This window comes from Centruroides vittatus, unplaced genomic scaffold (genome assembly GCF_030686945.1).
Source record: "Centruroides vittatus isolate TY-2023 unplaced genomic scaffold, ASM3068694v2 scaffold_752, whole genome shotgun sequence".
In the NCBI taxonomy this organism is placed as follows: domain Eukaryota; kingdom Metazoa; phylum Arthropoda; class Arachnida; order Scorpiones; family Buthidae; genus Centruroides; species Centruroides vittatus.
This window is the reverse complement of record NW_027122716.1, coordinates 2729978-2757860: the sequence shown is the minus strand read 5'-3', so window position 1 is coordinate 2757860 and position 27883 is coordinate 2729978. Positions and strand designations below refer to the sequence as shown.

At 27.3% G+C, this 27883-nt stretch overlaps 1 protein-coding gene across 11 annotated transcripts in view; it reads right to left on the bottom strand.

The window, feature by feature from the left end:
* Positions 1-27883, bottom strand: part of shot (dystonin-like protein short stop) — a 161014-nt gene that overhangs the window by 37619 nt on the left and 95512 nt on the right. For 8 of the 11 annotated variants that reach the window (XM_067287921.1, XM_067287923.1, XM_067287920.1 and 5 more), the window contains 17 exons: positions 19916-20062; positions 19177-19401; positions 18964-19077; positions 17752-17835; positions 16486-17124; positions 16191-16391; positions 15641-16099; positions 14857-15022; positions 11198-11308; positions 6729-6961; positions 6530-6659; positions 4997-5184; positions 3791-4114; positions 3554-3716; positions 3314-3480; positions 1919-2088; positions 89-248 (listed from right to left, as the gene is read on the bottom strand). In XM_067287921.1, coding sequence (XP_067144022.1) covers positions 89-248; positions 1919-2088; positions 3314-3480; positions 3554-3716; positions 3791-4114; positions 4997-5184; positions 6530-6659; positions 6729-6961; positions 11198-11308; positions 14857-15022; positions 15641-16099; positions 16191-16391; positions 16486-17124; positions 17752-17835; positions 18964-19077; positions 19177-19401; positions 19916-20062 — 3681 coding nt within the window. Of the gene's footprint in view, positions 1-88; positions 249-1918; positions 2089-3313; positions 3481-3553; positions 3717-3790; positions 4115-4996; positions 5185-6529; positions 6660-6728; positions 6962-11197; positions 11309-14856; positions 15023-15640; positions 16100-16190; positions 16392-16485; positions 17125-17751; positions 17836-18963; positions 19078-19176; positions 19402-19915; positions 20063-20742; positions 27536-27883 lie in introns of those variants that run through there. The other 3 variants (XM_067287916.1, XM_067287917.1, XM_067287918.1) reach the window with 2 other exon arrangements.

Sequence of the window (27883 nt, the reverse complement as noted above, 5' to 3'; positions counted from 1 at the left end):
TGTTTGTGTTGCATTTGGTTAACTAAAAGGAGTGGACCTAAACTTTTGCAATGCACCTTATATAAACTAAAGTTTGACTAATTTTTACCTGAATTTCTTTAATTTGCTTATCAAGTTCAACACGTTTAAAACTAATTGGCTTTAAAGAGTTGAGTTTGTCTTCACTTTGCTGTAACCATGGAATAAATACTTTTAAAGCGGCATAATATTTTCTGCAGTTTTCAGAACAATGTTGAAGTCTGGTATGCCTAAAAATTATGATAAATACTTTAGTTAAAATTCATATAAAGTAAATATATCTCAAATTTATTATTATAATTATCTATATTAAATGTACAGGTTGAAGATTAAAATGTGTGAAAAATTGAAAAAGTGCCATACACAACTTTATTCTAGAAGTAGAGAGACCAAAATTTCCATACCATATATGAATATTGAACAGAAGATTAAAACTGTTTGATTGTAAACAGTTTCCATTTGTTTATAATAAAATCATTTTGACAAACAGACTAAAAAATGAAATAATGGACAAACAAAGTATTATCTGCAACTACTTTTCCTCTACATAGTGTTTATTTTATTCAAATTTGCAAAATTCAGCCAACATCTGCATTTGTAGACGAAATTTGTTATTACACTTTTGACATGAAATAATACTTTGTGTCAAAAGTGTAAGAATGGCATTCATTTATTTTTCATTTATTATTTTTAAATACCAAAACAAACAGTTGGATTCTTTATTGGCTATAAGGTTAAATAATTACAAGAGATGGTGGCCCTGGGCTTCCTTCTAATTTGCTTAGTAATTATTTAGCCTTACAGCCCAATAAAAAATCTGGCTGTTTGTTTGATATTTGTAATAACTATTAGGTTAGTTGTATTTATTATATATTTATTATTTTTACTTATAAAGAAATATATTCAGTAATACAGTGGACCTTCGTTATAGCGCTGCTCACTATACTGCACACTCGGTTATAGCACGGGCGATGTTTGTGACGCAATAAGCTCAAACACGTTTATACAGGTCTGTGCAGCATTAGTGAGTAGCGCATTTTATTGTTATTGCGTATTGAGTAATTGTGTATGTATTGAGTTTCTGCATGTATTTTGAATAGTGTTTAATTATTGTATGCATGATGAGTAAAAGAAATGCTTACAGTGTGAAAGAAAAGCTTGACATTATTGCTAAAGTAAAGAGGTGAACCGTGTTACACCGTGCTGCTCGGTATAACGCAGTTCACCTTATAATGCAGGTGTTGTTTCCCGCCCGACATGCGCCGGGGGTCCACTGTAGTTCAGTATTTCAAAATTACAAAATCAAATAATTTTGTAAATTCTGTAATTATTTGTTATAATTTTATTGATAGTTTTATCCACATTGATAGTTTTATATTTGTTATGCTACAATTATTATATTTTTAGGTTGAATTTCGGTCTCTATCTTCTAGAATTATACATGAAAATAAAGATTAGAAATTAGCAATTATCTTCTGAAAGCAACAGATTCCAATTTGGAAATGATTCACTCACTAACATTTTGGCTATCACTTGGACATTATCAATTAAATAAACTCAAAATAAAATGCAAAGCAAAAATGTATCAAAATTTATTGGAAAATAATAATTTAGAACGTGTTTCTTTGATATATTACCATGAATATTATACTGATATAGATAATGAATTATAATATCATAAAAATTCTGATAAAAATGATTAAATTGTTAATAAGTGGAATAAAAATAGCTATAGTAATGTAACCTAACATAATTTCTCTCTTTTTTTTATATTTTTAACCCATAAAATAACTTGTTTCTATAAATTAATGAAATAAACTATATTCATTTTTTAAAACTACAAAGCAAATACAAATAAAGCTTAAAAATGGTTGTAAATTAAATTATTTAAACGACATACCTATCAGTAGCCGATTTTCTAATTTTATCCCATTGATGCTTAATCGAATCAAGTTTATTTTGTAATTGTAAAGTATCAGATTTACGATTCATCTTATTCATCATGTCTGCTCCTCTACTTAACATTAAGTGAACTTCATGTTCTTTATTCAACACCTCTTTATAAGTAACCTAGAAAAAAGTAGAAATTTCAGAAATATTTTTACATTATTTTGGCACATTATATGGTTTAAGAACACATAATGTTCTTAAACCACATGCAGAGAATTCTGGGCTATTGAAGTATTCAGAATTCTGGAATTTCTACAATAAATAAATACAAGACTAGGTTTTAGAATGATACTGATGATGCACTCATTATATTATCATATAAGTTTTAGCTGTATACAAGAACAATACATACAATATATTTTTAATATTAATAAAGTACCAATTTTGTATAAGATGGTCAAGAAGTATCTTTACAAAGACAATAATACAGACAAATATTTTTAATATAAAACTTAAAACACGGTATTTAGATGCGGTATAAAGAATACACTAACATGATTTGAGAGTAAATACATATATCTTTTTGACCCACAAAAATTAAATAACTGCTAAGATTTCTTCATGAGATTATTTTTCTAACCTTGTCATCATTTGAAAATGCCATGTCACAACTTGTGCATTATTCTAACCATTCATGTTGCCAATTTGGATCATTACAAACTAACTATATTGGAGTTACATTTAATAACGCTTTGGTTTTAAAATATGATCTAAACTCCCAATGATTTTCTCCAGATCCAATCGGTTTTTGAACTGTGGACCTCATAAAGTTACTTTTTAATCACTCCATATAATTTATTTCAATATATATAAACATTAATTTTAAAAGATAGTATAAATTTAAGTTTTAAATTATGAATATTCTCAACAACTAATTAGCCAATAACCTAAATTAATCTGACTATTATTTATATATATTTAATTTAATGTATAAATGCATGTTAGTGATCTGATCATAATTCTCATTGTAATACGTCTCAATAGCATTTATTCATTTTTATTTATGTTTATAATTAATAAGGAAATATCACAAGGTTCGATTTAAAATAAATTATATTAAAATTTGTACTTAAGTACAACACCATGTTTATAAATTTCAAATGGATTTAGAAAATAAGAAAATAATAATTACTTTTCTTTAATATAAATTTAAGTAAATTTTCATCTAATAACAATCAAATTTTCTGTTAATTTTAATTTTTCTTTCCTTTTATTTTATAAAGCAAACTGTATAGATTTAAATACCATATTTTCCGACTTTTGAGAAGATTTTCCTGGGTTAAAAAGTCGTCTTACATGCCGGAAAATACAGTATATTATTAGATAATATCATCAATTTTTTTACCTCAAATTCCTGCACTTGATGTTTCAAAATTGTTTCATCAGCAGATATTTGAAAATTCTGATTTAATATATTTTCTTTTTCCTTTAACCAAACTTGGATATGATCACAAGAAATAAAAAATTCTTTGTCTTCCCTCAATGATGATTCTAACTCAGCTTTTCGATTAGCTTGTGAAAAATAGCAGAATTTTTTTTAGATTACATTTTAATAATCATAAGTTATAATAAATATAAAACTTACTTATTTTTCTACTCAAATTATTATACTGCTTTTCTAATGAATTCAATTTGGTTGTAATTTCATTTTTGGATGCAGAATCGCTCAATATGTCACATAATTGTTCACATACACTTTCTGCATCCGCAAGCAACGGTCGTTGTTTATCTAGATCATCTTCTAGATTCTGCAAATAAAAGTAACATTATCACTGTAATTCTTTTAACGGCATTATACCATCTATTCCGTAAATAGTCTGACCTTTAACTTTTCTAGTTGTTCTCCTGAATCTGACCCAGTTTCTGATAACATATCGAATTTATCACTAATTTGTTGTAGACTATCTTGTAATTTATTCAGATTATCGTGGAAATTTTTAGTTGCACCACTTGCTGCATCTAAGCTCCTCTCTCTGTTATTGAGACGATTAATTAAATCATCCCACTGACTTTGAACACTATCCATTTGTTCTTTAATTTTTTTATAACCAGGAGAAATGCTATCAATAGATTTAAGAATATTTTGGCCAGATTTCTTAAATCTATTTAATAATGGCTGTTGTGAAATGAATTCATCTCTCATAACCTAAGAGAATATAAATCAATATTTAATACATAGGAAACTTATTTATTTTAAGCAAACTTATACGAAATATTATATAAATGTACTTTTTTTATAATAAATCAAAATACGTTCGTAATACCGAACAAAAATTTAATTTCTAAATGTTCCATTACTCAATGTTATATCAATCCTTATTTATAATCAGTAAGTTGATTGAACATTTTAAATAAAAAGAATAAAATTAAATTAACCTATGTAGAGTACATATTAAAAAAGCAACTAATTTAAAATAAAACACACTATATTTTCTATTCAATTTCACATATATAAAAAATGTTTGTAAAAATACTTTAGAAGCAATAAAGGAAGCTTTTATTGCTTTTAAAGTATTATTATTATGTACATTATTAGACCACATTAAAATTTTTTTGATGAACATATAAACAAAATAATTGTTTTAAATTTTAAAAATAGGCCAGGACGATATAATTCAATAAATTAAAATTATATTTCTCTTTTCAGACAATTCTGGACAGGCGGACGAGAAGCCTCAAATAAAAGGTCGACTCCGCCGCGGAATTGTCTTATCCCTCAACTGCGTGAGAAAGGACGTATAATTTTAAAGACGCATTAAAGAAAAAATTTAGATACTAATATACCAGATAAATATTATGATAAAACATCTGTTATGTATATGTTTATATCTGATACATTCAAAAGTATAATGAGTTATAGCAATTTTATATAATTAAAACTGTGTAGAATAGTTTGAAAAACGTTTCCAGATTTGGTTAGAAACAGTTTAGTCACAGAAATTTTCATTAATTAAGAGAAAAAAATTAGTATCATTAAGTACTAAATAACTCTTATTTTTAGTTTAACTATAGTTCAAAATATTCTTACTTGAACTTGCTGCATTTGTGAAGTTACCATTCGAGGATCTGATGCAATCGGTCCTAAAACGTGAAACATTTTTTCTTTCTGTGATAACCAATTAATAAGTAAATCATTTGTTTCCTGAAATTCCTTTAATTCTTGTAAAAAGTTTAATTTGTTTTTGATGAGCGACTGAATCTGTGACCATTTTGATCCTAGAAAAATATTATTATCTATTAATAAAAGATTTAATATATACGTATACATTTATAATAAAATATTCTCTTTAAAGTACTTCTCTGCTCCTTACCGACACCGGGTATTATAACTAACTTCAAAAAACGAACCTGTTACCGGTGTAAATCTTCTTATGAGCGTCTGGCTAACGTTTTCGAACCTAAAACAGTTCTTCTTCAGGCGAAGATGGAATAATTTAAAAGATAGAATTCTATCTTTTTCGCTCATAAGAAGATTTACACCGGTAACAGGTTCGTTTTTTGAAGTTAGTTATATTCTCTTTAAATTTTAAATATGTAAAACTAATGAATCTGGTTTTTGAATATATGTGAAGACATTTGTATCATAATACGTGAAGACGTTATTGTCAATTTATCAGATCATAGCTTTAACATTTGTTTTCAATCACGGATATTAACATTTTTCAGTTTTTACAGGAATTGATATTTAGAGAAATGCCTTAATAACTATTATAATATTTAGAGTTAATTTAGAATGAGCAATTATTTATTGTGATATTGTCACAATGCTAGGGTGCAATATTTAATCATATTCTTAATTTATTTAATTAAAAATATATGCTCTCCATCTTTAAATTAGTAGTGTCTTGTCCCTATACATCATACTTTTCCTGATAACAGAGTCATGTAGTCAGCTATGTAACGCCATTCAGGGGAAAATTTTTGAATGGATTCATGAGACTTCTGGTCTAAACCAGAAGTTCGTATATAGTTAATTGATACCACCTGCCCCTAAACTTTCCATATTTGGTCTTGACTTACATATAACACCATTTTTGAGATTACAGGAGACAGACAGACAACTAATGACAGTGAGAATTTATAGATCTACAATTTTTTCAAATTGCAGCCCAAAGAATATAATTTGCAGTCTGCATTCTCTCAAACTTTACAAAATGCAGTTTATATTCTATACCAGGGGGGGCAAGCAAGAGTTCAGTGGCAGCCAAAATGTAGGTTTTGCAAAATGCATGGGAGCCGCAGTTCTGTACTGTCGTGGCGGATAGTATGGTAAGGCGTGCGATTTTATTATATAATATAAATATAATATAAAACAAATATTGAATGTTTTTAATAAACATATTTTCACAAAATTATAAATATAAAATTGTAAAAATAATAATTAAAAACAGAAATTAACACTTTCAGCAAGAGCCGCACGTAACTCAAAAAGATCCGCATGTGACTCTCGGACCCACATTTGCCCATGCCTGTTCTATACAGTTAATTGAGAATAGAATTCTAGAAAAGTAAAAATACAAAATAATAATTTATGAAATTTATGTCTGTTATATTTTCTTACCAAGTTCATTAACTTCTTGCTGTAAATTGCTTGCACCAAGAGCATTTGGTTTCTTTCTTAAGAGATCATTTGCTTGATTTTTCACACGATCCATATCATGTTGCTTTTCTTGTATTTCTTCTTGGATAATCTAATAAACAATAACATGAGCAATAGTAATATATAATATAAAAATGCACAAAAAGTTTCTACTACTGACCTTTAGTTCTACCATCTGTCTTTCAGCTAAATCTCTAGACAATGGTAACATATCTTTAGGTATTTGTTTCTCTTTAGCTTGTATGAAAGACAAAAGTGCTTTTAACATATCTAAATGAATTCTAATCTCTTCAGTAACATCTGTAACTTCTTGATGGCGATCGCTTAATTTAACACCGAGTAAGCTATATCTATGATTTATCTCAGATAACTGCTGTTGAATTGGTGTTAAATCTATAAAAATTAAAACAAAAATTAATTAATGAAATAAAAGAAATGTATATTATAAACATATAATCCAACTATTTCAACAATTTTAGCCATAGACTTAATCTTTTACTAACAAACATTTCATTCAAATATACAAATATATATAAGTTTTAACTTACTAGTTGGAAAAACTTTTGCATTATTAATAATTTTTAATTACAAAAATTAATAATAATCACTATATTGATAAATTTAGTCAGAAGTAATTCAAAATATATGTATAAAAGTGGTGAAATTATATTATTTCTCTTTTACACGTATAAGTCTACTACGCATTTTGCATTTCATTGACTTTGGTATATTCAATTTGTCTCTTTGTTAGAATATATATTCACGTTACATATTTATAATAATAATAATGTCTCTATCTATTTGATAAAGATATTATTAATAAAATTAACTTTTTGATTCTCAATGAAGCAAAGATCATTAATATTTACTTCTAATCATCATATATAAATATTCATTTACTTTATACAATCAATATTTACAATGATTACATGTTTTGTCATTGATGATATCTAAAATTCTTATCCTCTTGAACATTATTTTCACAAATTAATAATCTAATCATTTCTCTCAAACCAATCCATGGACCTGAGAAATGTTTATTGAGGAAATTCCAAACCTGAGTATGGTAGTGCAGTGATACACCACCTTGCCGAAAATGCATGCATCCTTCTGTGACATCATCAGTTAACTGTGGAATGAAAAAAATTTCCCAGCACATCCAGATATGGTGGATTAGTTGAAAAGAGACAATAGCATGGCCACCTCATTTTCCAGATTTGACACCTCTCACCTCTCAATTTTTTCTGTGGTTTCATTAAACGTCTAGTCTGTCCTCGACAGCAAATCTTGTTGATTTCAAAGCTCAAATTACCAACACAGTTATTGAAGTGACAACAGATATGTTGTTTCAAGTTTGGCGAGAAATTGAATTCTGCCTTATCACCAATGACACTCACATTAAACCAATATGGCTCTTTGAGTAAAAATATTATATGACTTGATATAAATAAATGCCTCAATCAATTCTGCAAGTCTTTTAATTAAAATTCCATATGCTTTCAACATAAAGTCCTCTTCAAATCATCCTATATATATATATATATATATATATATATATATCACATACACATACAAGTGTACTGTACTTTTACAGCCAGCATTTCACTAATATAGCACTTGCCTTGCTCTAAAGAGAGTTTTTTTTAGGATTTTTTTTATATATTATTTTTACGTTTTCATTGTGTTTTTTAGGCCCGGTACTATTGCAGACTGAATAAACGACAGTGTACAAAGGCTAATGATATGGTAATGATCTGGAACCGAATTCTCCTAAAAGTGACGTATTTTTTCCTGTACATATAAATATATATATGTAAAGAAAGAAAGAAAGGAAGAAATAATATTTTTGTTCAATTTATTCATTTTGTATACATATCAAAGCTTCCTACTATATATAAATTACTATTTTTAGATGTTATTTTTTCAAATAAAAACTATCATAAATAAACTCCTACTAAAACACCGGATTGTAAAATAAATCTTCAACCAAAAGGTTCGATTTTTCAATTTTATTCGGTTGGCACGTGCGTAGTGGAAATAAGAGTTCGATTGTTCGAAAACCGTTTTAAGAAGACAAGAAGGCTTGAGGAAGGTCACAGTGAAGTGTCCGAAAACGTTTGCCATAAAATTTAAGTGGACTGAATATTTTTAGAATTAATATTATAGATATTTGTAAAAATTATTATTATTAATTATATTTTATTTCTGATTTTCATACTTTAAAATTTAATATTGACATTTAAAAAAAAATTAAAAAGTTGTAGAAGCATAAAATTTCTGTACAATATTAACTGCTAATTTTTAATATACAAATTTTAAACACTTCAATAATTATATAAATATATCATAATACTGTTGTACAATAAAAATTATAAATATAAAATGTTCATATTTAAATACTAATTCCTTTATTGATATGATTATTTTTATTTCGGGGATATGCTTAGAGTATTTGCATTCTTAAAAGACATTAATGTTCATGTAGAAATTATATTACATAATATTTCTTCTATTCAATATTTAATTATGTATTTATTAATATAATACATTTTATAGAGATTTTTAGCAATTTTTTTTAAATAATAATTTCATTTTCATGTGTTTAAAAATCATGCAACAAGTAATCAATTTGTTCTTCATAAATTTTTTCAATATATTTTTATTGACAAACGTTATCATTTTTTATCAGAAAAAATTCAAAATAATAATTTTTGTTCATTTATATAATGATACTTTTAAAATTAATTTAAAATATTAAGTCAATGCAATTGCAATTGCATATTGTTCATATCATCTATGCAATAGCTACATAATAATTTGAAGTGATTTAATTGCAATAACAGTTTTTAGAAATTACTGTAAAATTTTGAATAGAATAACATTAACAATAAAATAAATCAGTAAAAACTGATTCTTGAAGTGATAAACAAACAAAGTTTGTTAGAGACATCAGTCCTTGTAAGCAGCATAAAAACGATCCCAAACACAACTTAATGTTAATAGTTATGAGCGTTATTATTTGTTTATAAACATAATTCAACAACATTTTATAACTGAAAAGATTTTTAAAGTGTTATAAATATTGCAATGTCAAAACAGAAGTCAATTCAGTGCCTTTTGCAAATTCATTTAATAGACTTGATTTTTTCCCCTCAGTCTAGAATCTCGTATAGCACTGGATGATGAAGTAAAATTGCTATATTATTAAAAATTTTACCAAATTAAATTATATATTAATGAAACTTCTTTTAGCATGATAATATAATTAATATATTCATATTATTCAACTCCATAGTGTAAACTGACGAGCAATCATGCTAGAAAACAAACTTTTAAGGAGTTCATTAAGGAAACCTTTATGTCATTTCATAAAGGTTAAAATAAGAAGTTTTTCAGTGGTAAGGTTTGATAATGTACTTCACATATTGATATAAAATAAATTTTTTCTCTGTTTATATAGATACTAACTACAAGCAAACAGAGTGTTTCAGATAGTTGTTCTCAATTCTTTGAGATTAATGATATACTCGAAATTTTTGGTGGCGTATACATATAAACAAAATACAAAATTGAATAAATGCAATTTTTCATATAAAATAACAATATAAAAAGTAGACAAAATCGATATTTTAAAATATTTTGAAACTTTGCGGTATACCGGTTGAGAACCACTGTATAATTTACAGCACAGGCTAATTAAAGAGACATTTGAACAAAGAGAACAATTACTTCGCATATATACTCAATAACTAACTAGTTCAATTTTACTAATATAATAATACTAATGTAATAACTTCAATGATTAGATTATTAATTTATATTACTAGTGTATTAAACCTACTAAGAGATGGTAACTTTGCTCACTTTCAATGACAAATTTATTAAATTACTATTAATAAAGTTGCATAAAACTCTAAAATTAGTTTCTGCTTGAAAACGGTGTTCCATTTATGTGAGTTCTAAGTGAAGAGAATAAGTATTTGGATCGTCAAAACAGTCATTATGTCAATGATTCAGAGAATTATATATAATTTCAGAGGATTAATCTAATTGACACAACTTAAACTAAACTATATTATTGTTGTCATTCTTGTCTAAAAATTATGTTTATGTTTATGTTTTTTATGACAAAATTATCATAGAAATAATTTGATTTAAACTATTGAGAAGATGACAAATTTTTCTAATTTTAATTACTGAAGTCAATGGAAAGAAACCAAAAGTTATAATTAATGATTTATTCTTTACAAAAGTTATACGTTAATTATTAGTTGAAAATTTTACTATCAAGAGAGAACAACTATATATGTTTTATAAAATACAAAAAGGATTCAGAATGAACTGACAAATAAAAAGATAATCACTTTTTCATCTAGGATATCGCTTATAATACGGACAAATTCATATACAAAATAATCGAATTTGAAAATTAATACAGCAAATTGTTAAATTTCTAAAAAATTTTATTACACATGCAATGTTATCAGTTTACATATTAAACATGTAATTAATATTTTTCACTTAAATCAAATTTAAATGCTTAATTAGTAAATGCAGGGGGAAAGAAATATTTTTATTATTATTTTAGAATTTTTTTTGCTTTTGTGTTTTGAAGGCGAATGTGCTTACCTTCCAAATTACCTAGGTTGTCAACAGAGTTAGGTCTACTCCCAAATCCACTGGATCCACTGGAAAGTGGGGTAGTAGCAATTGTCTTGCTATCAGGTGATCTCCATATCCCTACAATGGCAGAATGAGTTGATAGAGCTTGTATAAATTATTAGAAGAAAGTCAAAAAAGTGTTGATCGTAATACCTATTTTAGATATTTTTAAGAGAAATTTAACAAAAAAAAAAAATATTTCTTTCCTGCCATGCATTTTAATAAAAAAATAACAACAACACACCAACAAATATCAATAAAAATAACTGTAAATAATGTAAAATATAATAAAAAAATATATTTAAAATTCAAACTTTTATTGTTATAAAAAGTTTTTAAAAACAAATTAAAAATATTCAGTAATTACAGATAAAATATTAAATATATTTAAAGCAACAAACACATACATGCACAAAGAAAAATTGCAAATGCCATATTTTTAAACTGTATTTAATGTTTTTCAATTATCAAAAATTAAACTTGACTTTAAATACCAAATTTAACATATTTATATTTTACCCGATAAATAAAAAAATAAAAATTTAGCATCATCGTTCATGCTTCTACCATGTAATTAAAATAATCACATAATTCTATAAAGCAAATTTAATAGTCAATGTCTTCAGCAACTTATCTTCATAAAAAAAATGTTTAAAACATTAAATATACTTCTAATTTTAAAGCATTATATTACATTGAACATAAACATACTCAGCAAAATTAAATAATCAAGTAACTAACACCTTATTTGTTGCCGAGAGAGTTTATTAAGAAAACGAATGTTTTCTTAACAAACTCCCTCGGCAACGAATAAAGTGTTAGTTACTTGATTAGCATTATATTACTTTATAAATAAATATTTATTTTTTATTTCATACATTATTTTAAAGCAAGTTTTTTAATGCTGTTCATTTTGTTTAAATTAGTGAAAATTTAAGTTTGCAAAAGATTACAAACAAGAGAAGTTAAAAGTATTGTTTAACTTCTTAAAAAAATAACTATTTTATTAACTAAAAAATTGATAATTTCTTAAAAAATTCTATCTCTTGATGATAATACGTGGTATGATCCAAAAGTTCGGGGAATGCAGTAATCTACGACAACAAAAGCATGTATTTGAAGTTACAGCGTATGAAATGGATTCTACCAAACCATTTCTACATGTTCAGGTTAATTTCACTCATGTCATGTGATTAAACTGCAAATGCTGCTGTTTTTTTCCGGAGATAGTTACCTTTGTCCTGCGACGTAATCAAAGTGGAGTTTCAAGAACAACCTCCAACATTTCGACTTCACCGTGACCTTTCACCATAGAATCACCGTACACCTTTCTTAGCAATTTTAAAATCTCCATAGGTGTTTTACCTAAACACTGACAAAATTTAATGTTGGAGGTTGTTCTTGAAATTCCACTTTGATTACGTCGCAGGACAAAGGTAACTATCTCCGGAAAAAAACAGTAGTGCTTGCGGTTTAATCACATGACATGGGTGAAATTAACCTGAACACGTAGAAATGGTTTGGTAGAATCCATTTCATACGCTGTAACTTCAAATACATGCTTTTGTTGTCGTAGATTACTGCATTCCCCGAACTTTTGGATCGTACCACGTATAAGACACAAACAAATATTTAATATCAAAAGATTCCTGCTGGATACCTACATACCAGACGTCTACTACATAAAATATTTATTTAATATCATACAGCATGTTTACATAAATTTAATTATTATTACTATTACCTGAAAACAACTCTTTACTGAACATAAATTTAGCATTTATGATCAATTATACTTCAAAATAAGGAAAGATGTATTAAATTTGTTTAATATATATTATTTTGCATCTTATGTTTTTATTCTATTCTTTGTAGCTCCAAACAGATAAGGTGAATGGCACTGTTTTAATCTATAATAGATATTTATAATGTAGGAACAATTTTTTGAATGTACAATACAGAAACTGGATAATAATGTTGAAGTAAAGATGAAAAAACAAAAAAACCCAGAAACTCCAGCAAAAAGGAAAAATATTTAACAATAAACAAACATGTTCAATAAGTTTAGCTGTCGTCATCTTTTAAAAGTTATCTATCATAACGATGACAGCTAAAGTTATTATTTACCATTAAAAATTTTTCATTTTTGCTAGAGTTTTTAATTTTTTTCAGTTTTACTTCAATTTTTTGAATATGAAAGATGAAGAATATAAATGTTTTTACATAAATGTATTAATATAAACTTCCATTTTTTAATTTCAAATATTAGAATATAAATTTATGGATGTTAAACTGAATGGAAAATGAAAAGTATATTCTTTTTCTTTTCTTATAAACAGGCTTAAAAATAATAATTATATTCATTTCTGATTTATTAAAACAATAGAACTAAATCTAAGTAGACTCCTTGATAATCAAATGAACCAGACTCTTATTGAGCTACATTAATGGCTGTTCATTTGATTATTAAAAGTTTATCAGGTTGATTTTGTGTGTAAATTCCTTGAGTAAATATATTAATGCATTCATATATAGAGTTTGATTTTCCTTAATTTTTTAAATTTATTAAATAAGCTTAAAACAAGATCGTGAAACTTTTATTATATATAACTATCACCACATAGTAGAAAAAGTAAGATACAGTGCACAAAAAGTGATAAAATTACTTGATTATCATCAAGAAAACAGTCTTTTGACTGGTATTTATTCGGTTAACTGCAATTTTATTTTCAGTTTTTTTTTTTAAAATATTTTTTTAAATCAAGAAATAATTTACCTATCTCTACCTATTTACCTACCTACATATTTCATCTGATTATAACACATTTATATTTTCAATTCTAAATATTTCATATAGATATTTTGTTTGATATATAAGATAATTTATACTTATCTTGAACACCATAAATTTGGAAATATATAGATATTGCATAAATTTACAAATTTAACATCATATAATTTATTAAAAAAGAATACAGTAGAGTCCCGTACAATGCGGGGGATTCGTTACGTGTTATAGGAAATCGCATTATCACATGATTTATGAAAGTTTAAACCTTGGCCTATAAGTTGAAAAAAAAAACATATACCTCCGATCGACAAAATTCGAGGGTTGTTGCTTGCTTTATTTGTGCGTCGTACGGGACTCTACTGTACAGCAAAGTACACTGTATGCATTTACTCTAGCTGAAAAACTCTAATAGAAAGACAAATTTTTTGTGATGGAGTGAGTACACATGCTATATTTGGCTATATATTAATAATTCCCACTTTATGTTGAATAAGACAAAAAATAGTAATGTAACATGAAGAAATTTAAGTACTTTTGCCTTTACTGTTTTGATTTCATTAGGATGAAGTTCCGAAATACAGATTTCATGTGTGTTTGATTTGAATTAAATCAAATGTATTTTAAATTTTATACAAAAATTTTAATAGAGTTTTAATATAGTTCATGCTATCTACATATTTATATTTTATTTTATTCAGAAAATAATAAGTTTGTGTTTTTTTAATTGAAGATTTTAACTGTTATCAAAATTGATTAATTAGTTTTAGTATTGTGAAAACTATTTTAATTAATTTATTTTATGATTATTAAATACACTGTAATAATGTTTACTTACTGGATGGAGATCGTCTGGTAGGGCTCGATGGTGAAGGAGATTGTTTTTTTGTTGGACTTCTAGCACGATGTGGACTATCGGCACGCATTATAGAATCATAAGCATTTCCTAATTGATTGACTTTATCAATAGTTGATGCATATTCAGCATGTTCCTTAATCAATGGCTGTAATTATAAATTTCAGCAGTAATAATATATAAGTTAAATTATTTTTGTAATAATATTTTTAATAATACTGAAATATTTTCTAAAATTGTTACACATGTAATGTCATTATTTAAAATTTATATATTAAAAAAAAATTATGTTCAATTCTATTTTCATTGAATATATTTAGCCTGAAAATAGTTAAATTTAAAGTTGGTAAAGCACTTGACATAAATGTTTCAATTTTAATTGCGTAAAAAGTTTTTCTAAATATTTACTTAGTTACATTCAAAAGCATTATTTCTATATCTCTATGAGTTATTATACAGATGCGAATTCTCTCATCTTTATTACATTCTAATATTTTAAATATAATAATTAGTAATGAATAATGATATAGATTTTCAATCTGTTAACATAGATATATATAATGTTTAAATTAATCAAATTTTTCATTTATTGATTTATATAAATAAAAGACATATCATAGAAATCAACTGGAAATACTAATAATAATTTCTAGAAGAATTTTATAAGTTATTGAAGTATGAAACCATCAACTATTAATATTTATAATATCATATATTAAACAATTGTCCAATATTTGTTTCTTAGAAGTTATAAATTATTATATACCTTAATTTCCAGAGCTTGTTTACGTAAAGTATCTTTATCCATTGCAACAGGTTCTAAATTTTCTACTCTAGCTTCCATGTTGCTAAGCCATTCTATAACTTTAGCCCTTAGTGCCTCATATGCAGATAACTGTTCTAATCGAGCTTTTTCCAATTTCTGCTTGTCTAATAACGCATCTGAAAGCTCTTTCCACTGTTGTTCAAGATGTTTTAATTTGTCTCGTACATAAGATGTGTCAGTAACGTCGATTTTTGCTAAAAGTGTCTTTCCCATTTTCACTGTTTCTTCATATTCATTTATTTTAGAATTTCGTTGATTCATGACATCTTCGATAATTCTTTCAAAGCTGTCAACACTCCTATGAGTGATATCGCGACCATCAATAAAACTCATCATTGAACACAGCCATTCCTCAAATTTAAAAACTTTCATTTCAAATGTTTCTAATGAAGATGAAACCTAAATAAGTAAATAAATTAAAATTTCAAATTTAAAACATTATTATAAATATATCATTTTCAATAATAATTTTTTTTAAAGCTAGTCTTACTTCATCCAAAATTTCTCCACGTTTCCTACTTTTATCACACAATTTCTCAAAACGACTATTAACATCCTTCATTTTCATTTCTACTTTTTTGGCTAAACGAGAATTTGAATTATTTAGTAAGTCCTGAGAAGATACATTTAGTGCATCAATGGTTGGCTTATGTCTGTCAATATCAGTTTGTAACATTCTGTGGTCCTGAATCTACAAATGATAAATTAACAAATTTTAAAATCATGCAATTTTTATTATGTAATAAATAAAACTATAATGATAAGATATTAATTAGAATTTATACCTGATCATCAAGCTTTTCTCTGACAAGACTTATGGATTTACTTTGATTTCTCTGAATGTTTTCTGCTTCATCTAACCAGCGAAGTATACGATCTAAACCATCCTGAACATCCTGAGAATGAACAAGTGCAGTTTGCAATTCATTGCTTTTATCATTGATGGCAGACATTAACTGACTATATCCTTTTTCTAAATTGGATACTGTATCTTCGATTGCTTTTTTATCTGAATAGTTAACAGAAACACCTTCTAAACTATCTAGTAAAACTTTAGATGCTTGTTTTGTGTTTTCAATTAATCGAGCCTGGCCAATGACATCGGTACTTAATGCTTTAAGGCGATCAACTTGGTCTTGGACAGCTTTTGGTTCAGCAGCAACTGGTTCTTCTAGTAATGTCCTAGCAGTCTTCTGAACATCACTTAACCAATTGATTGCTTTTTCTGAACATTCAAGATAATGAAACTGTTTACTAGTTAACCCTGCAAATTTATCACTTAGTTTGTTAACGCGATTTAATAAATTATGATAAGTTGTTGTAATATCCTGAACTTTCATCTTTATGTCACTTTCTATTGGTTCTATGTGATGTAAACGATGGGGAAGATTTATTCTGAAGTCATTCAAACCTCGAAGATAATCCTATAAATGTAAAACAGTAATTAAAATTTTCATAATAAAAAAATTTTTTTTAATTAAAAATATTTTTAAGTTAAATGAAACTGTACTACATTAAGGTTTTTTTAAAACTATGATTTTTAATAGAGAAACTTAATATTTTAAGTAAAGACTATCAATCATTTTGAAAAATTCTAAAGCTATTACTGAAAATTCTTGAGATAAGCAAACATAACTGGCACCCGGTGCACGACACTTTATTGGTGCCCCCCTCCAGAAACACATATAGTTTGTCTTGGAGACCATTTGGGTGCCACTCTGCGAGTGGCACCTGGTGTATGATACACCCCCCCTTGCTATGCCACTGACAAACATTATAATAATATATCTCAAAGATGTATCTTATAATAAATATTTATAATTTACATTTATAATAAACACAAATTTTATGTTCAGATATTTTCAGATGGCACATTATCCATCTCAACATAATTTATTGTTTTCTCCACAAGTATATAAATTACATCATTTTAATTTGTACTAATTGTGATTGATTTCACTAAATTTAATAGGTAATTACATTAACTGAATTCCACTTTATTTGATTTTAAAAGCTTATAAAAAATAATAATTGTATGAAATGTAATATACCTTAGATTCATCTAAAAATTTTTGTGCAGCCATTGTTATGAAACGTAGATCGGCTTGATGTGCAATAACATCACTGGCAAAAGTCTGAAAAGAAAATATATATAAGTTTTTGTAATTCAGGCAAGATATTTTGATAAAATGTTTGAATTAAAAAACTTCAATTTTATCTTTATATATTGGAACATTTTATCTTTAATTAATGTATAAATACAAGATATTTACATAATTTTTTAAAAATATCTCATTGAATAACTAATCATGTTACATAATACAAATACTAATCGTGTTACATATTTGCATTATGTAACATGATTAGTTATTCAATGAGATATTTTAACTGTTATTAACTGAAAATTAACTGTTCAAATTAAATTTTTATGAAATAAAATAACTGGACCAATTTCATATAAAGTTATTTGTTTTAAGCTATAGCAGCACTAAGGGTGCGACTATGCAGACGCAAGCGAGCGAGAATATGTGGCGAGAAGAGGTGAGAAGCGATAAATATCAAAACCTGTCAGATATGAGCGAGAACCAGAAATTCCCTCTCGCCAGCGTTATTTTTCGCTTCTCACTTGTGCATGGTTTTCCTCTGTGAAAACTAAATCGCTCGCAACCTCTCGCTCGCTCTAAATTCGCGTCTGCATAGTCACGCCCTAATTGTTGGATATTATATAAAGCATTGTTTACATAACTGCAAAATAAAAATTTTCTACTAGATCTAATCTACTATAATGTAATTAAATCTTCAAATCCAGAAAGTAATTTTATTAAACAAACATTTTTAGGTTCCTTTAAAATTATGTTTAGATTAGAAACTTAACATGGAGAAAATGATATAGAAAAAAATGATTACAATTTAAAAAGAATAAGTACAAAGTTCAAAATGTATTTCATGTGGCAAAAAAAGTATAATTGTCTCTCTCTTATATGTTGTTTTATGGAAAGATTTTATTGATCAAGGAAAAAAGTCAATGGTTTTTATAAAGTTTTATAGCCTTTAAACAATTGTAAAAATAAAATGATTATTACAAAAAATTTTACGTTTATGTGTAGACAACAATTAAAGAGTTGAATACTAACATGACTTAAGAAGCAAGAAAAAATTTAAGCTAACAATAAAAACATTTAATGAACAAAGAAATAAATAAATGAAAATATTCTAAATTACAAAAACAATAAAATTGATTATTAATAAATAACTCTATTTACTTTATATGCATTGGCATTATGTCTCAAATGTTGAAGATCCCCTAGACTTCGCTCATTATCAATAAGTAAAGTGTTTGCTTCAGTTAACCAGATACTAAAACTGTGAAGTTCAGCCTAATAAAGAGTAAAACAATAACAGAAAATAAATAATAAATTTTACAACACTTGAAATAAATTCAGATAAATTGCGAACTCTAAATTGAATTTGCTTACTGAAAATTTATGTAATTCATCCAGAGCTGCACTAAGACGTCTCAATAATTTCTCGCTTTGAATGCATAAGGCATCGTAACGTCTCTTTAACAAATCCGAATCTTTTTGAAGTTGATAAATTTCTTCTTTGCTCAATAATTCTTGACCTTGTTCTATTACTTGAGATACTTGATCCAAACAAATTAAAATTGGTTTTTGATGTTCTTCAATATCATCTCTAAGAGCCTAAAAAAAATTAAAATTCGTTTACAGAATAAATCAAAATATATTACACGTTAGCGTATTAAAGAGCACATAAATAATTAATATCACTAAATAATCATCGAGTTATTTAATAATATTAATTAAATGTCTTCATAACTGATAAAATTCATCTTAAACTTCCCTTTTAAAAGTTTAAAAGGAACTTTTATCAGTAAAATATGAGTAATAATAAAGGTAATCAGTGAAAACATTTTACTGATTTAAACATGTCACAGAAATAAAAGTACCATATTTTCCGGCGTATAAGACAAACCCCAACTTTTGAGAAGATTTTCCTGGGTTAAAAAGTTGTCTTATACACCAGAAAATACGGTAGCTATCTTTTGCATATTCTTATAACATTATTATATTATATATTAGAGTGCAACATAATATTAAAACATTTTTAAGTATTGCTATTATCTTAAAAGAAAAATTATGATAAATTTATATATTAGATTAAAAATTAAATATAATTTCAAAAATTATTAACAACCTTCGCATTATTGATTTGATGATGTAGTTCTTCGGTTGTTTCTTTAACAAGGCCTAAATCTGCCAGCTGAAGTTCGGTGTTCTCGACCCAAGAAAACAGCCTAGAAATACTATCTCCGCACAACTTATATTTTTCTTCTACAGCAATCTAATAGGAAAAAAATACAAAAATAGAAAACAATTACTTAAATATCTCCTATGTAAATATTATCCAATATGATTTTGAAAGCAGATTTTAAATATTTAATATATACTTACCTCAATAAAAAATTTTAAAAATTATAATAAAAATGATTATACAATACATTTTAAAATTGTTTCATGCACAAAAAAACAAATAACAAAAAATTCACAGCATAAAAGTTGTTACAAATAGCATAAACAAACAACAAATGCAAAATAGTAATACCATGAATATTTTAACAGGCAAACTGCATAAAACCAGCAATACCTTCACAAAGCTTTAGCAAACTGCATGCTTCTGACTAAAAAAACATAAATTTTACTAGACTCTGAAATTCCAACTACCACCATTTTCGTATGAAGCCAAGGATCCATTTTTGTTAATGAAAGTTTAATCTTTCATGCATTATTAGTAAAGTAAATAATAAATAAATAAATAAACAAAATTAAATAATTCATTAATTATTAATTAATAATAATTCTTGAAAAAAAATCATAATTCACAAATAACAAATTTTCGCATTACAAATTTTAATATCATCTTTTTAAGGGTTAAAAATTAACAATATTTATATATAAATACATTAGGAAATACTGCAGCAGAATAAATTTTACCATGCAATACAGAATCTCCTGAATTCTTACCCTTTTTTCTGCCGCAATCAGTAGACCGTCACGTAGAGCGTGAAGCAGATTAATACGCTTCCTTGTGTGGGAATTTATCAAACAGCCAGCTTCACCATCTAGTAAACCAGATTCAAGAGCTTGATGAATTGTCATTATTTCTCCACTGTGAGCATCACGTATTCGGGTTGTTGTAGGGTCGATAAGATTTGATGCAATTGCTTTTTGGAATGTTAATGTAAGTTCATTATATGGGTTAAGAAATAAACCAGTCTGTGAATTATATAGTTTATATTCCAATGCTTCCAATAATGTTAATGGTCTCTTAAATGTTAGAATTAAACCATTACTTAAAGCATCATTTATTGTCAATAACTGATTAGTAACTGCATTTAAAACAGTTCCTTTCTCTGGATCGATAATATTCAGATCAAAAGCTTCTGGAAACTTCAATATTTTTCTTGATTTTGTATCTTTTACAAGAACTGTATCTGAATCAATGTAGCCTAATACTATAGCTTCTTTTAAACTTAAGGGCTCATTTAATTCCTGATTTTTAAATTGTCCTGTAATTGTATTTAGAAAGCCTTTTTCAATTGCCTGATCAAAACTTAATGGCTCATGAAGAAATATGAGTGTTCCCTGATCGAACATGATTGTTAAACTTTGAGCTTTTCCATGAAATGGATGTATCATAACTTTTCTTTTAATATCAATAATATTTTCTTTAATTGCATTCTTTAAAGTTTTAAATCTTCCTGTTGTTGGATCTTTAATGACAGCAGATTCAGGATCTATTAATTCATTCTTTATTGCTTCTTCTAAAGTATACTCAATCATAGTTTTAGGATCCTTAAAAGTTCCTTTACTGAAATCAATAGAACCATGTTTTAAAGCTTGTTGAAATGAAACTGGCTTCTCAGTTTTAATAATTAATCCACTTTCATATGCTTGTAATAGTGATATTGTCTTATCATTTCGTTCATCAATAATTGTACCCGAAGAAACATTAATAATCCCATCTTCTATAGCACTTCTAATTGACTGTAATTGACCAGTAAATGCATTTCTAACAGATGCAGTAGATGGTTCAATTAAACCTTGCTCAATAGCTTGACTTAAATCAAGTTTATCACCAATTTCTGGATCAATAAACTTTCCTGTTGTTACATCAAATAGCTTCATTTTAAATACTTCATCTATATCCATAGGTTTCTTGCACTTGATAATCAAACCCTCTTGTACGGCTTCATTAAAAGATTGCATTTGAGAAGAGTTTGGAACAATGTATTTTCCAAGTTCTGCATCAATAAGTTTAGAATCAATGGCTGCAGATAATAACATATAACGATTAGTTTGTTTATTTTTCACATAGGATGTTTTTAAATCGATAACATTTTCTAGTATTGCTTCTTCAAGTGTTAAATATCTTCCATTAGTGGGATGTACTAGTTTTCCATTTACTGGATTATACAAACCAACAGTTACAGCTTCACATAAACTAAATGGATTTTCAATGTCTATTATAAATCCACGTTCCAAAGCTACATTAAGAGGTATGCACTGATTACTATTAGGTTCTTGAAATGTTCCTTCTCTTCGATCTATAATTCCTGCTCTAATTGTTTCGACTAATAAAAGAATTCTTTCAGATAAAGGATCCCAATAACAAGGTAAAGAAGGATTAATTACAAAGCGTCTAACAGCTTCGTGTAAAGTAATATTTTGTCCAGTATTAGGATCTGTAAACTTTCCAGTTTCTTCTATATATAATCCTTGTTTTATTGCTTTTTGTAAGGATATTGCCATTCGGCTTTCAATTATCAAACCTAAATCAAAAGCAATTGGCAATGACACTTCAGTTTTATCTTGAAGTACAAGTTTTCCTGTTTCATTGTTTATCATACCATTCTCTATTGCAGTAAAAAGAGATATTTTCTTTAGAAAACCACTCTTAGTATCTTTAACGTGAACAGATTCAGCATCTATTAAATTTATTTCAAGAGCTTCTTTCAAAGTTATATATTCTCCTGTGTCGGGATTAAGAAATTTACCATTTCTTTCATCATGCAAACCTTTTAGTAGTGCATCTTTTAAAGATAATGGTCTTCTCAAGTCAATCAATAGTCCTCTATCAAAAGCATCCTGAAAGTTAAACTTCTTTCCCATTCTGTTTGAAATAAATTTTCCATCTACAGTATCAATTATATTTTGTTTAACTGCTTGATTAAATGTAAGTAGTGTTCCATCACTCTCATTTATTACAAGAGTAGAATTGGGATCTATTAAACCACTTCTAATAGCTTTTTCTGTTGACATCTTTTCCTGAGATGATGGATTAATAAAAAGTCCAGTTTCTGAATCATAAAATCCTTTGTAAATTGCTTCTGGAAGGGAATATCTTCGTTTTGCAGATAAAATCAATCCTCTGTCTACTGCATCATAGAAATTCATTTCTGATCCGTGTCTCGGATCTATAGCAATACCTAATTTTGGATCAATAATTCCAACCTGAATAGATTCAAGCAATGTCAATATATTGTCTGATCTTGGATCTTTAACTGTCAATGCATTCTTATTGATATATCCCTGTAATATGCATTCTTCTAATGTGATTTTTTTCCCATTTACATAATCAATCATAAGTCCAGTTTCTGTATTATACAATTGATGTTCAAGTGCCTCTTGAAGAGACCATGGTTGCCTTGTAGTTACAAGAAAGCCTTTTAATAATGCAATATCTAATGTCATAACTTGAGGATATTTTAAAAGACCCTGCTTGGCATCTAATAACCCTGTTAATATAGCTTTTTCTAACGTAACTAAATTTCTTTGCTTAACATTTTTAACTTTAGCCGAATCACCATCAATAAATCCAATTTTTATGCTTTCTGCTAATGTAATTGCTTCTCCTGTTGCAGGATTTAAAAACAAACCAGTAGATGGATTGTAAAGACCCTTATTTATTGCATCTAAAAGTGTTAATTGAATTTGATTTGTCATAATTAGTCCTTTTTCTAAAGCAACATCTAAAGTATATTGACTATTTTTAGCTGTGTCTTTCAATTTACCTGATTTAGAAATAATTAGATGAGTTTCTAAAGCCTCATCTAATGAAATTATATTATCTGCTTTTGTATCTTTTATTTCTGTCATAAAAGCATCAACTAATCCTTTCTTTACTGCATTATCAATATTGTGACTTTGTTTTGTGATCGGATCTTCAATCATACCAGTATTAGGATTGTAACAATTATTTCTAATGATTGCTTCTAATGAAAATGGATGGCGATGTATCACAATTAAACCTTTTTTAAATGCTGTCTCTAACGTTAATTCTTGACTCGTAATGGGATTGATATAAATATTATTTGTTAAGTCGACCAAGCCAGAATCTATTGATTCTTTTAAAGTTAAGAGATCTTTAAGTTTAGGATCATAAACATCAATTGATGTCATATCTATAAATCCGGCTTTTAATGCTTCAAAAAATTCCATAAACTCTCCAGTTATTGGATGCTTAAAAGTGACAATATCCGTATCAAATAACTTATTTTCTATTGCTTTCTGAAGTGTTAATGATTTGATAAATGGAGTAACTTCTTTACTTTCTTCTGAAGCTTTAATCCAACCTAATGCAACTGCTTCAATAAACGTTACTTTTTCTCCAGTATTTGGATCCGTCATTTGTCCTGTTTTTCTATCTATAATTAATTTGTGAAAAGCTTCCAATAGTGGTATAAATTGACCCGATTGTAAATTTTTAACTTCTATCTTTTCGGCATTTAATATGCCGCTGCTTACAAGTTCGCAAAAACTTATCATTTCTCCAGTTTGAGGATTTACAAATACCGACGAACTTTTATTATAAAAACCTTGATCAAGTAATTCAATAATTGCATTTCTTTCCTGAAGAATTTGAGATCTGATAAGTATTAATTCTGTAAAACTATATACTTTTACTACATCATCTAAAACTGCAATCCCATTTTTTAGAGCCTCATCGACAGTCAGCTTCTTATTTTCCTTTTGCAAGACTAATAAACACTTCTGTGGATTTATAATTTGCAATTCAATTAATTTTCTCAGGTTAATATGCTGTCCAATTAACGATGGAGCAAACAATTGAAGTTTTGAAGGCACTTCTTCCAAATGATTAGGAGAGATTACTCTGTTTTGCAAACCATTTGAAACTTTCATTGTCTCAGTGATAGCTAATCCCGAGAGATCAATAACCGCTATCGTTCCCATTTTTAATGCATCCTTTATTGGAACTTTTTTATATGGATCAAAATCAATGTAATTTAGAGTTTTAATATCAATTTTTCCATTTTCCAATGCTTTAAGAGTTGTCATAATTTCACCAGTTGATGTATTATATATCATACAATCAAGATCAATTAAATTTTCTCTTAGAAGATTTTCAAACATGACTATTTCACTAGTTTGAGGATTTCTAAACATATTATGCTTATCATCATACAATAAATTAAATGATTCACTTAAAGAATATTTCCCTTTGAATTTGCTATCATCTGAAATTAAACATCCTTTAACAATTGCTTCAGATATTAGCATCAATTCTCCTGTTTTTTCATCAGTATATTTACATTCTGATAAATTAAGTAAATTTTTTTCAAAAGCCTGTCTGAATGTAAGTGGCTTTATAAATGGGTAAGCAGTTATTTGAAGTAAACCCGACTCGACCGCATTATTTATCGGAATATTTTGTCCACTTTTCGGATGAATCATTGTTAGAGAAATTGGATCTATTAAATTTTTATCTAAAGCTTCTATAACGTTAATGCTATCAGCAAGTGGGAGAATGGGAAGAGTCATTATCAAACCAGCATCTATAGCATCTCCAATATAGAGCTGTTCATTAGTAACTGGATGTGTAAATTGTTTGGTTTTTGTATCTATTAGTTTATGTTGTAAAGCAACAGGAAATGTCAATCCTAACAAAGGCATTTTACTAGTTTCACTTGGAGGAAAATAAAAATCTAACATATCTTTTGTAGCATCAACTATACTTATTGTTCCAGTTGGTAAATGAATTTCAGCTGTTATAGAATCTACAATTCCTTTATTCATTGCTTCTTCTAATGTTATTTTGCTTCTGCTTTGTGGTTCAGAAACAGTAGCAAATGGATTGATAATATCACAGATAATGGCATCTTGTATAGTTAAAACTGTGCCAATTTCTGGATGTATAATTTTCAATGATTCTGGCTGAATCAAACCCTGAGTTGCTGTTTCTGGGAGAGTTAGTGATCTACCTACAGGCAACATAATGTTTCCATTTTCAGGATCCAGAATTTCAAGATCAAGAGCTTCTTGTATAGTTAATTTTACATTACGTTTTGGATCAATAACAGCACCCATATTCCCATCAATTAAATTTGATTTTACTGCTTCTTTTAACGATAACTGTTTGCCATCAGAAGATTTTAAATTTCCTAAATCATTTAATACTTCTCCTGTAGTTTCATCAACTAATCCTTGTTTTACCGCTTCCTTTGGTTTTACACTTTTTTTCCTAATTTTTTGTAAGACTGCAGCCTGTTTAGGTGACTCAACTGATTTAGCCTTACCAAATGTTACTTCGAATCGTGGTTCAACAAATTCTCTTGTTTTTGGTGTTACATTTTCACTCTTAAATTGATTTTCTTTATTGTCATTATCCAAATTTAATTTACTTGAACTGTCTTTTGATGAAATTACTTGAGACTTTCCTGTTTCTAATTTGTCATGATGAATACTTTTTAAATGTTCTTGATTTTCTTCTATAATCATAGGAACAACAATTTGATCATCCTTTGAATCAACAACAACATTTGAAGTTAAAAAATACACTAATCCATTTTTCATAGCTTCAGATATTAATATTGATTCTCCAGTTTTATAGTTTACATATTCATTAGTTTCTTCATTTATTAAACCTATGTCGATTGCTTCTTCGTAGACTAAAGTATTCCCAGTGTTAATGTCTTTCACTCTAAGTTGATTTGATTCAACCTCTTTAGATTTAACAGCAGTGACAACATCAGAACTCTTCCCTGTGGTAGAATTAATGACTTTTCCAGAAGTTGGATCATAATATATATCTGAAGCTATTCTAATAATTTCATTTCCAGTAGTTGACACCATTTTATCAGAAGTGCTAACTTTAGGAAAACTTGTTATTTCAGAAAACAGCAGCTTTGTTTCTCCCGGTTTTTCATGAGTTCCTAATCTTTCCGTTTCATGAAAAACTTCTTTTGATGAAGCAGTGATATTTAACTTCCTTTTTTCTATTAAGGCATCGACTTCCATTCTGTCTTCAAGCAAAATTAATTTTTGTCCAATTCCTTTCTTCATCGACACTTTAGTGCCATTTTTCTCATCATTGTAATGTCCTGTAGAATCCAAGATATTTTTCTCTAATGATTTAATCACAGGAATAATAGTTTTAGTTGTAGGATCGACAACATTGACTGAATTAGGATTTATTATTTCCATTTTTATTGTTTCTTCGAAAGAAACTAATCTGTCAGTACCAAGAATACTAAAGAGACCTGTTTCGCAATCAAACATCCCATTTTCTATTACTTCTTTTAGAAACCAACCTCCAGATGGTACGTCTACCTGTTGCTCATATTCATTCACAAGAGATTTATATTCCTGATATCCATTTGTACTAATAGAATTTAGTTCTGTTCTTGCTAAATTTTTAAATAATTCTTCTTTAAATATTTTGCTTTCAGTAACTTGTTTTGGACTGCTCATCCTCTCAAACGAAAAAGATTCATCTTTGATAGATGTAACTGTTTCTTCTTTATCGTGTGAAGGTATTTGAAAAGTAAATTCTAGAGTTTGTTTTGTTCTGTTCTGTGCATAATCAGTTTCTGGAGAACTTGGCCATTCAGAAGTTAATCCTAGAAGTCCACTATTAATTGCTTCTTCCAGAGATATAATTTTACCAGATTTTGGTTCTCTAAATGTACCATTGGTTTCATCAATAAGACCATCTTTTATAGCTTCTTGAAATGTTATTTTTGTTCCAGAATTAACAGACTGTTCATAAATAGTTACAAATTTTGTTGTTTTATTGGTCACGGTCTTAACTAAAACCGAAATATTTAACAGACTTTTTAAAGTTGAAGCACCTTCTAATGTTATC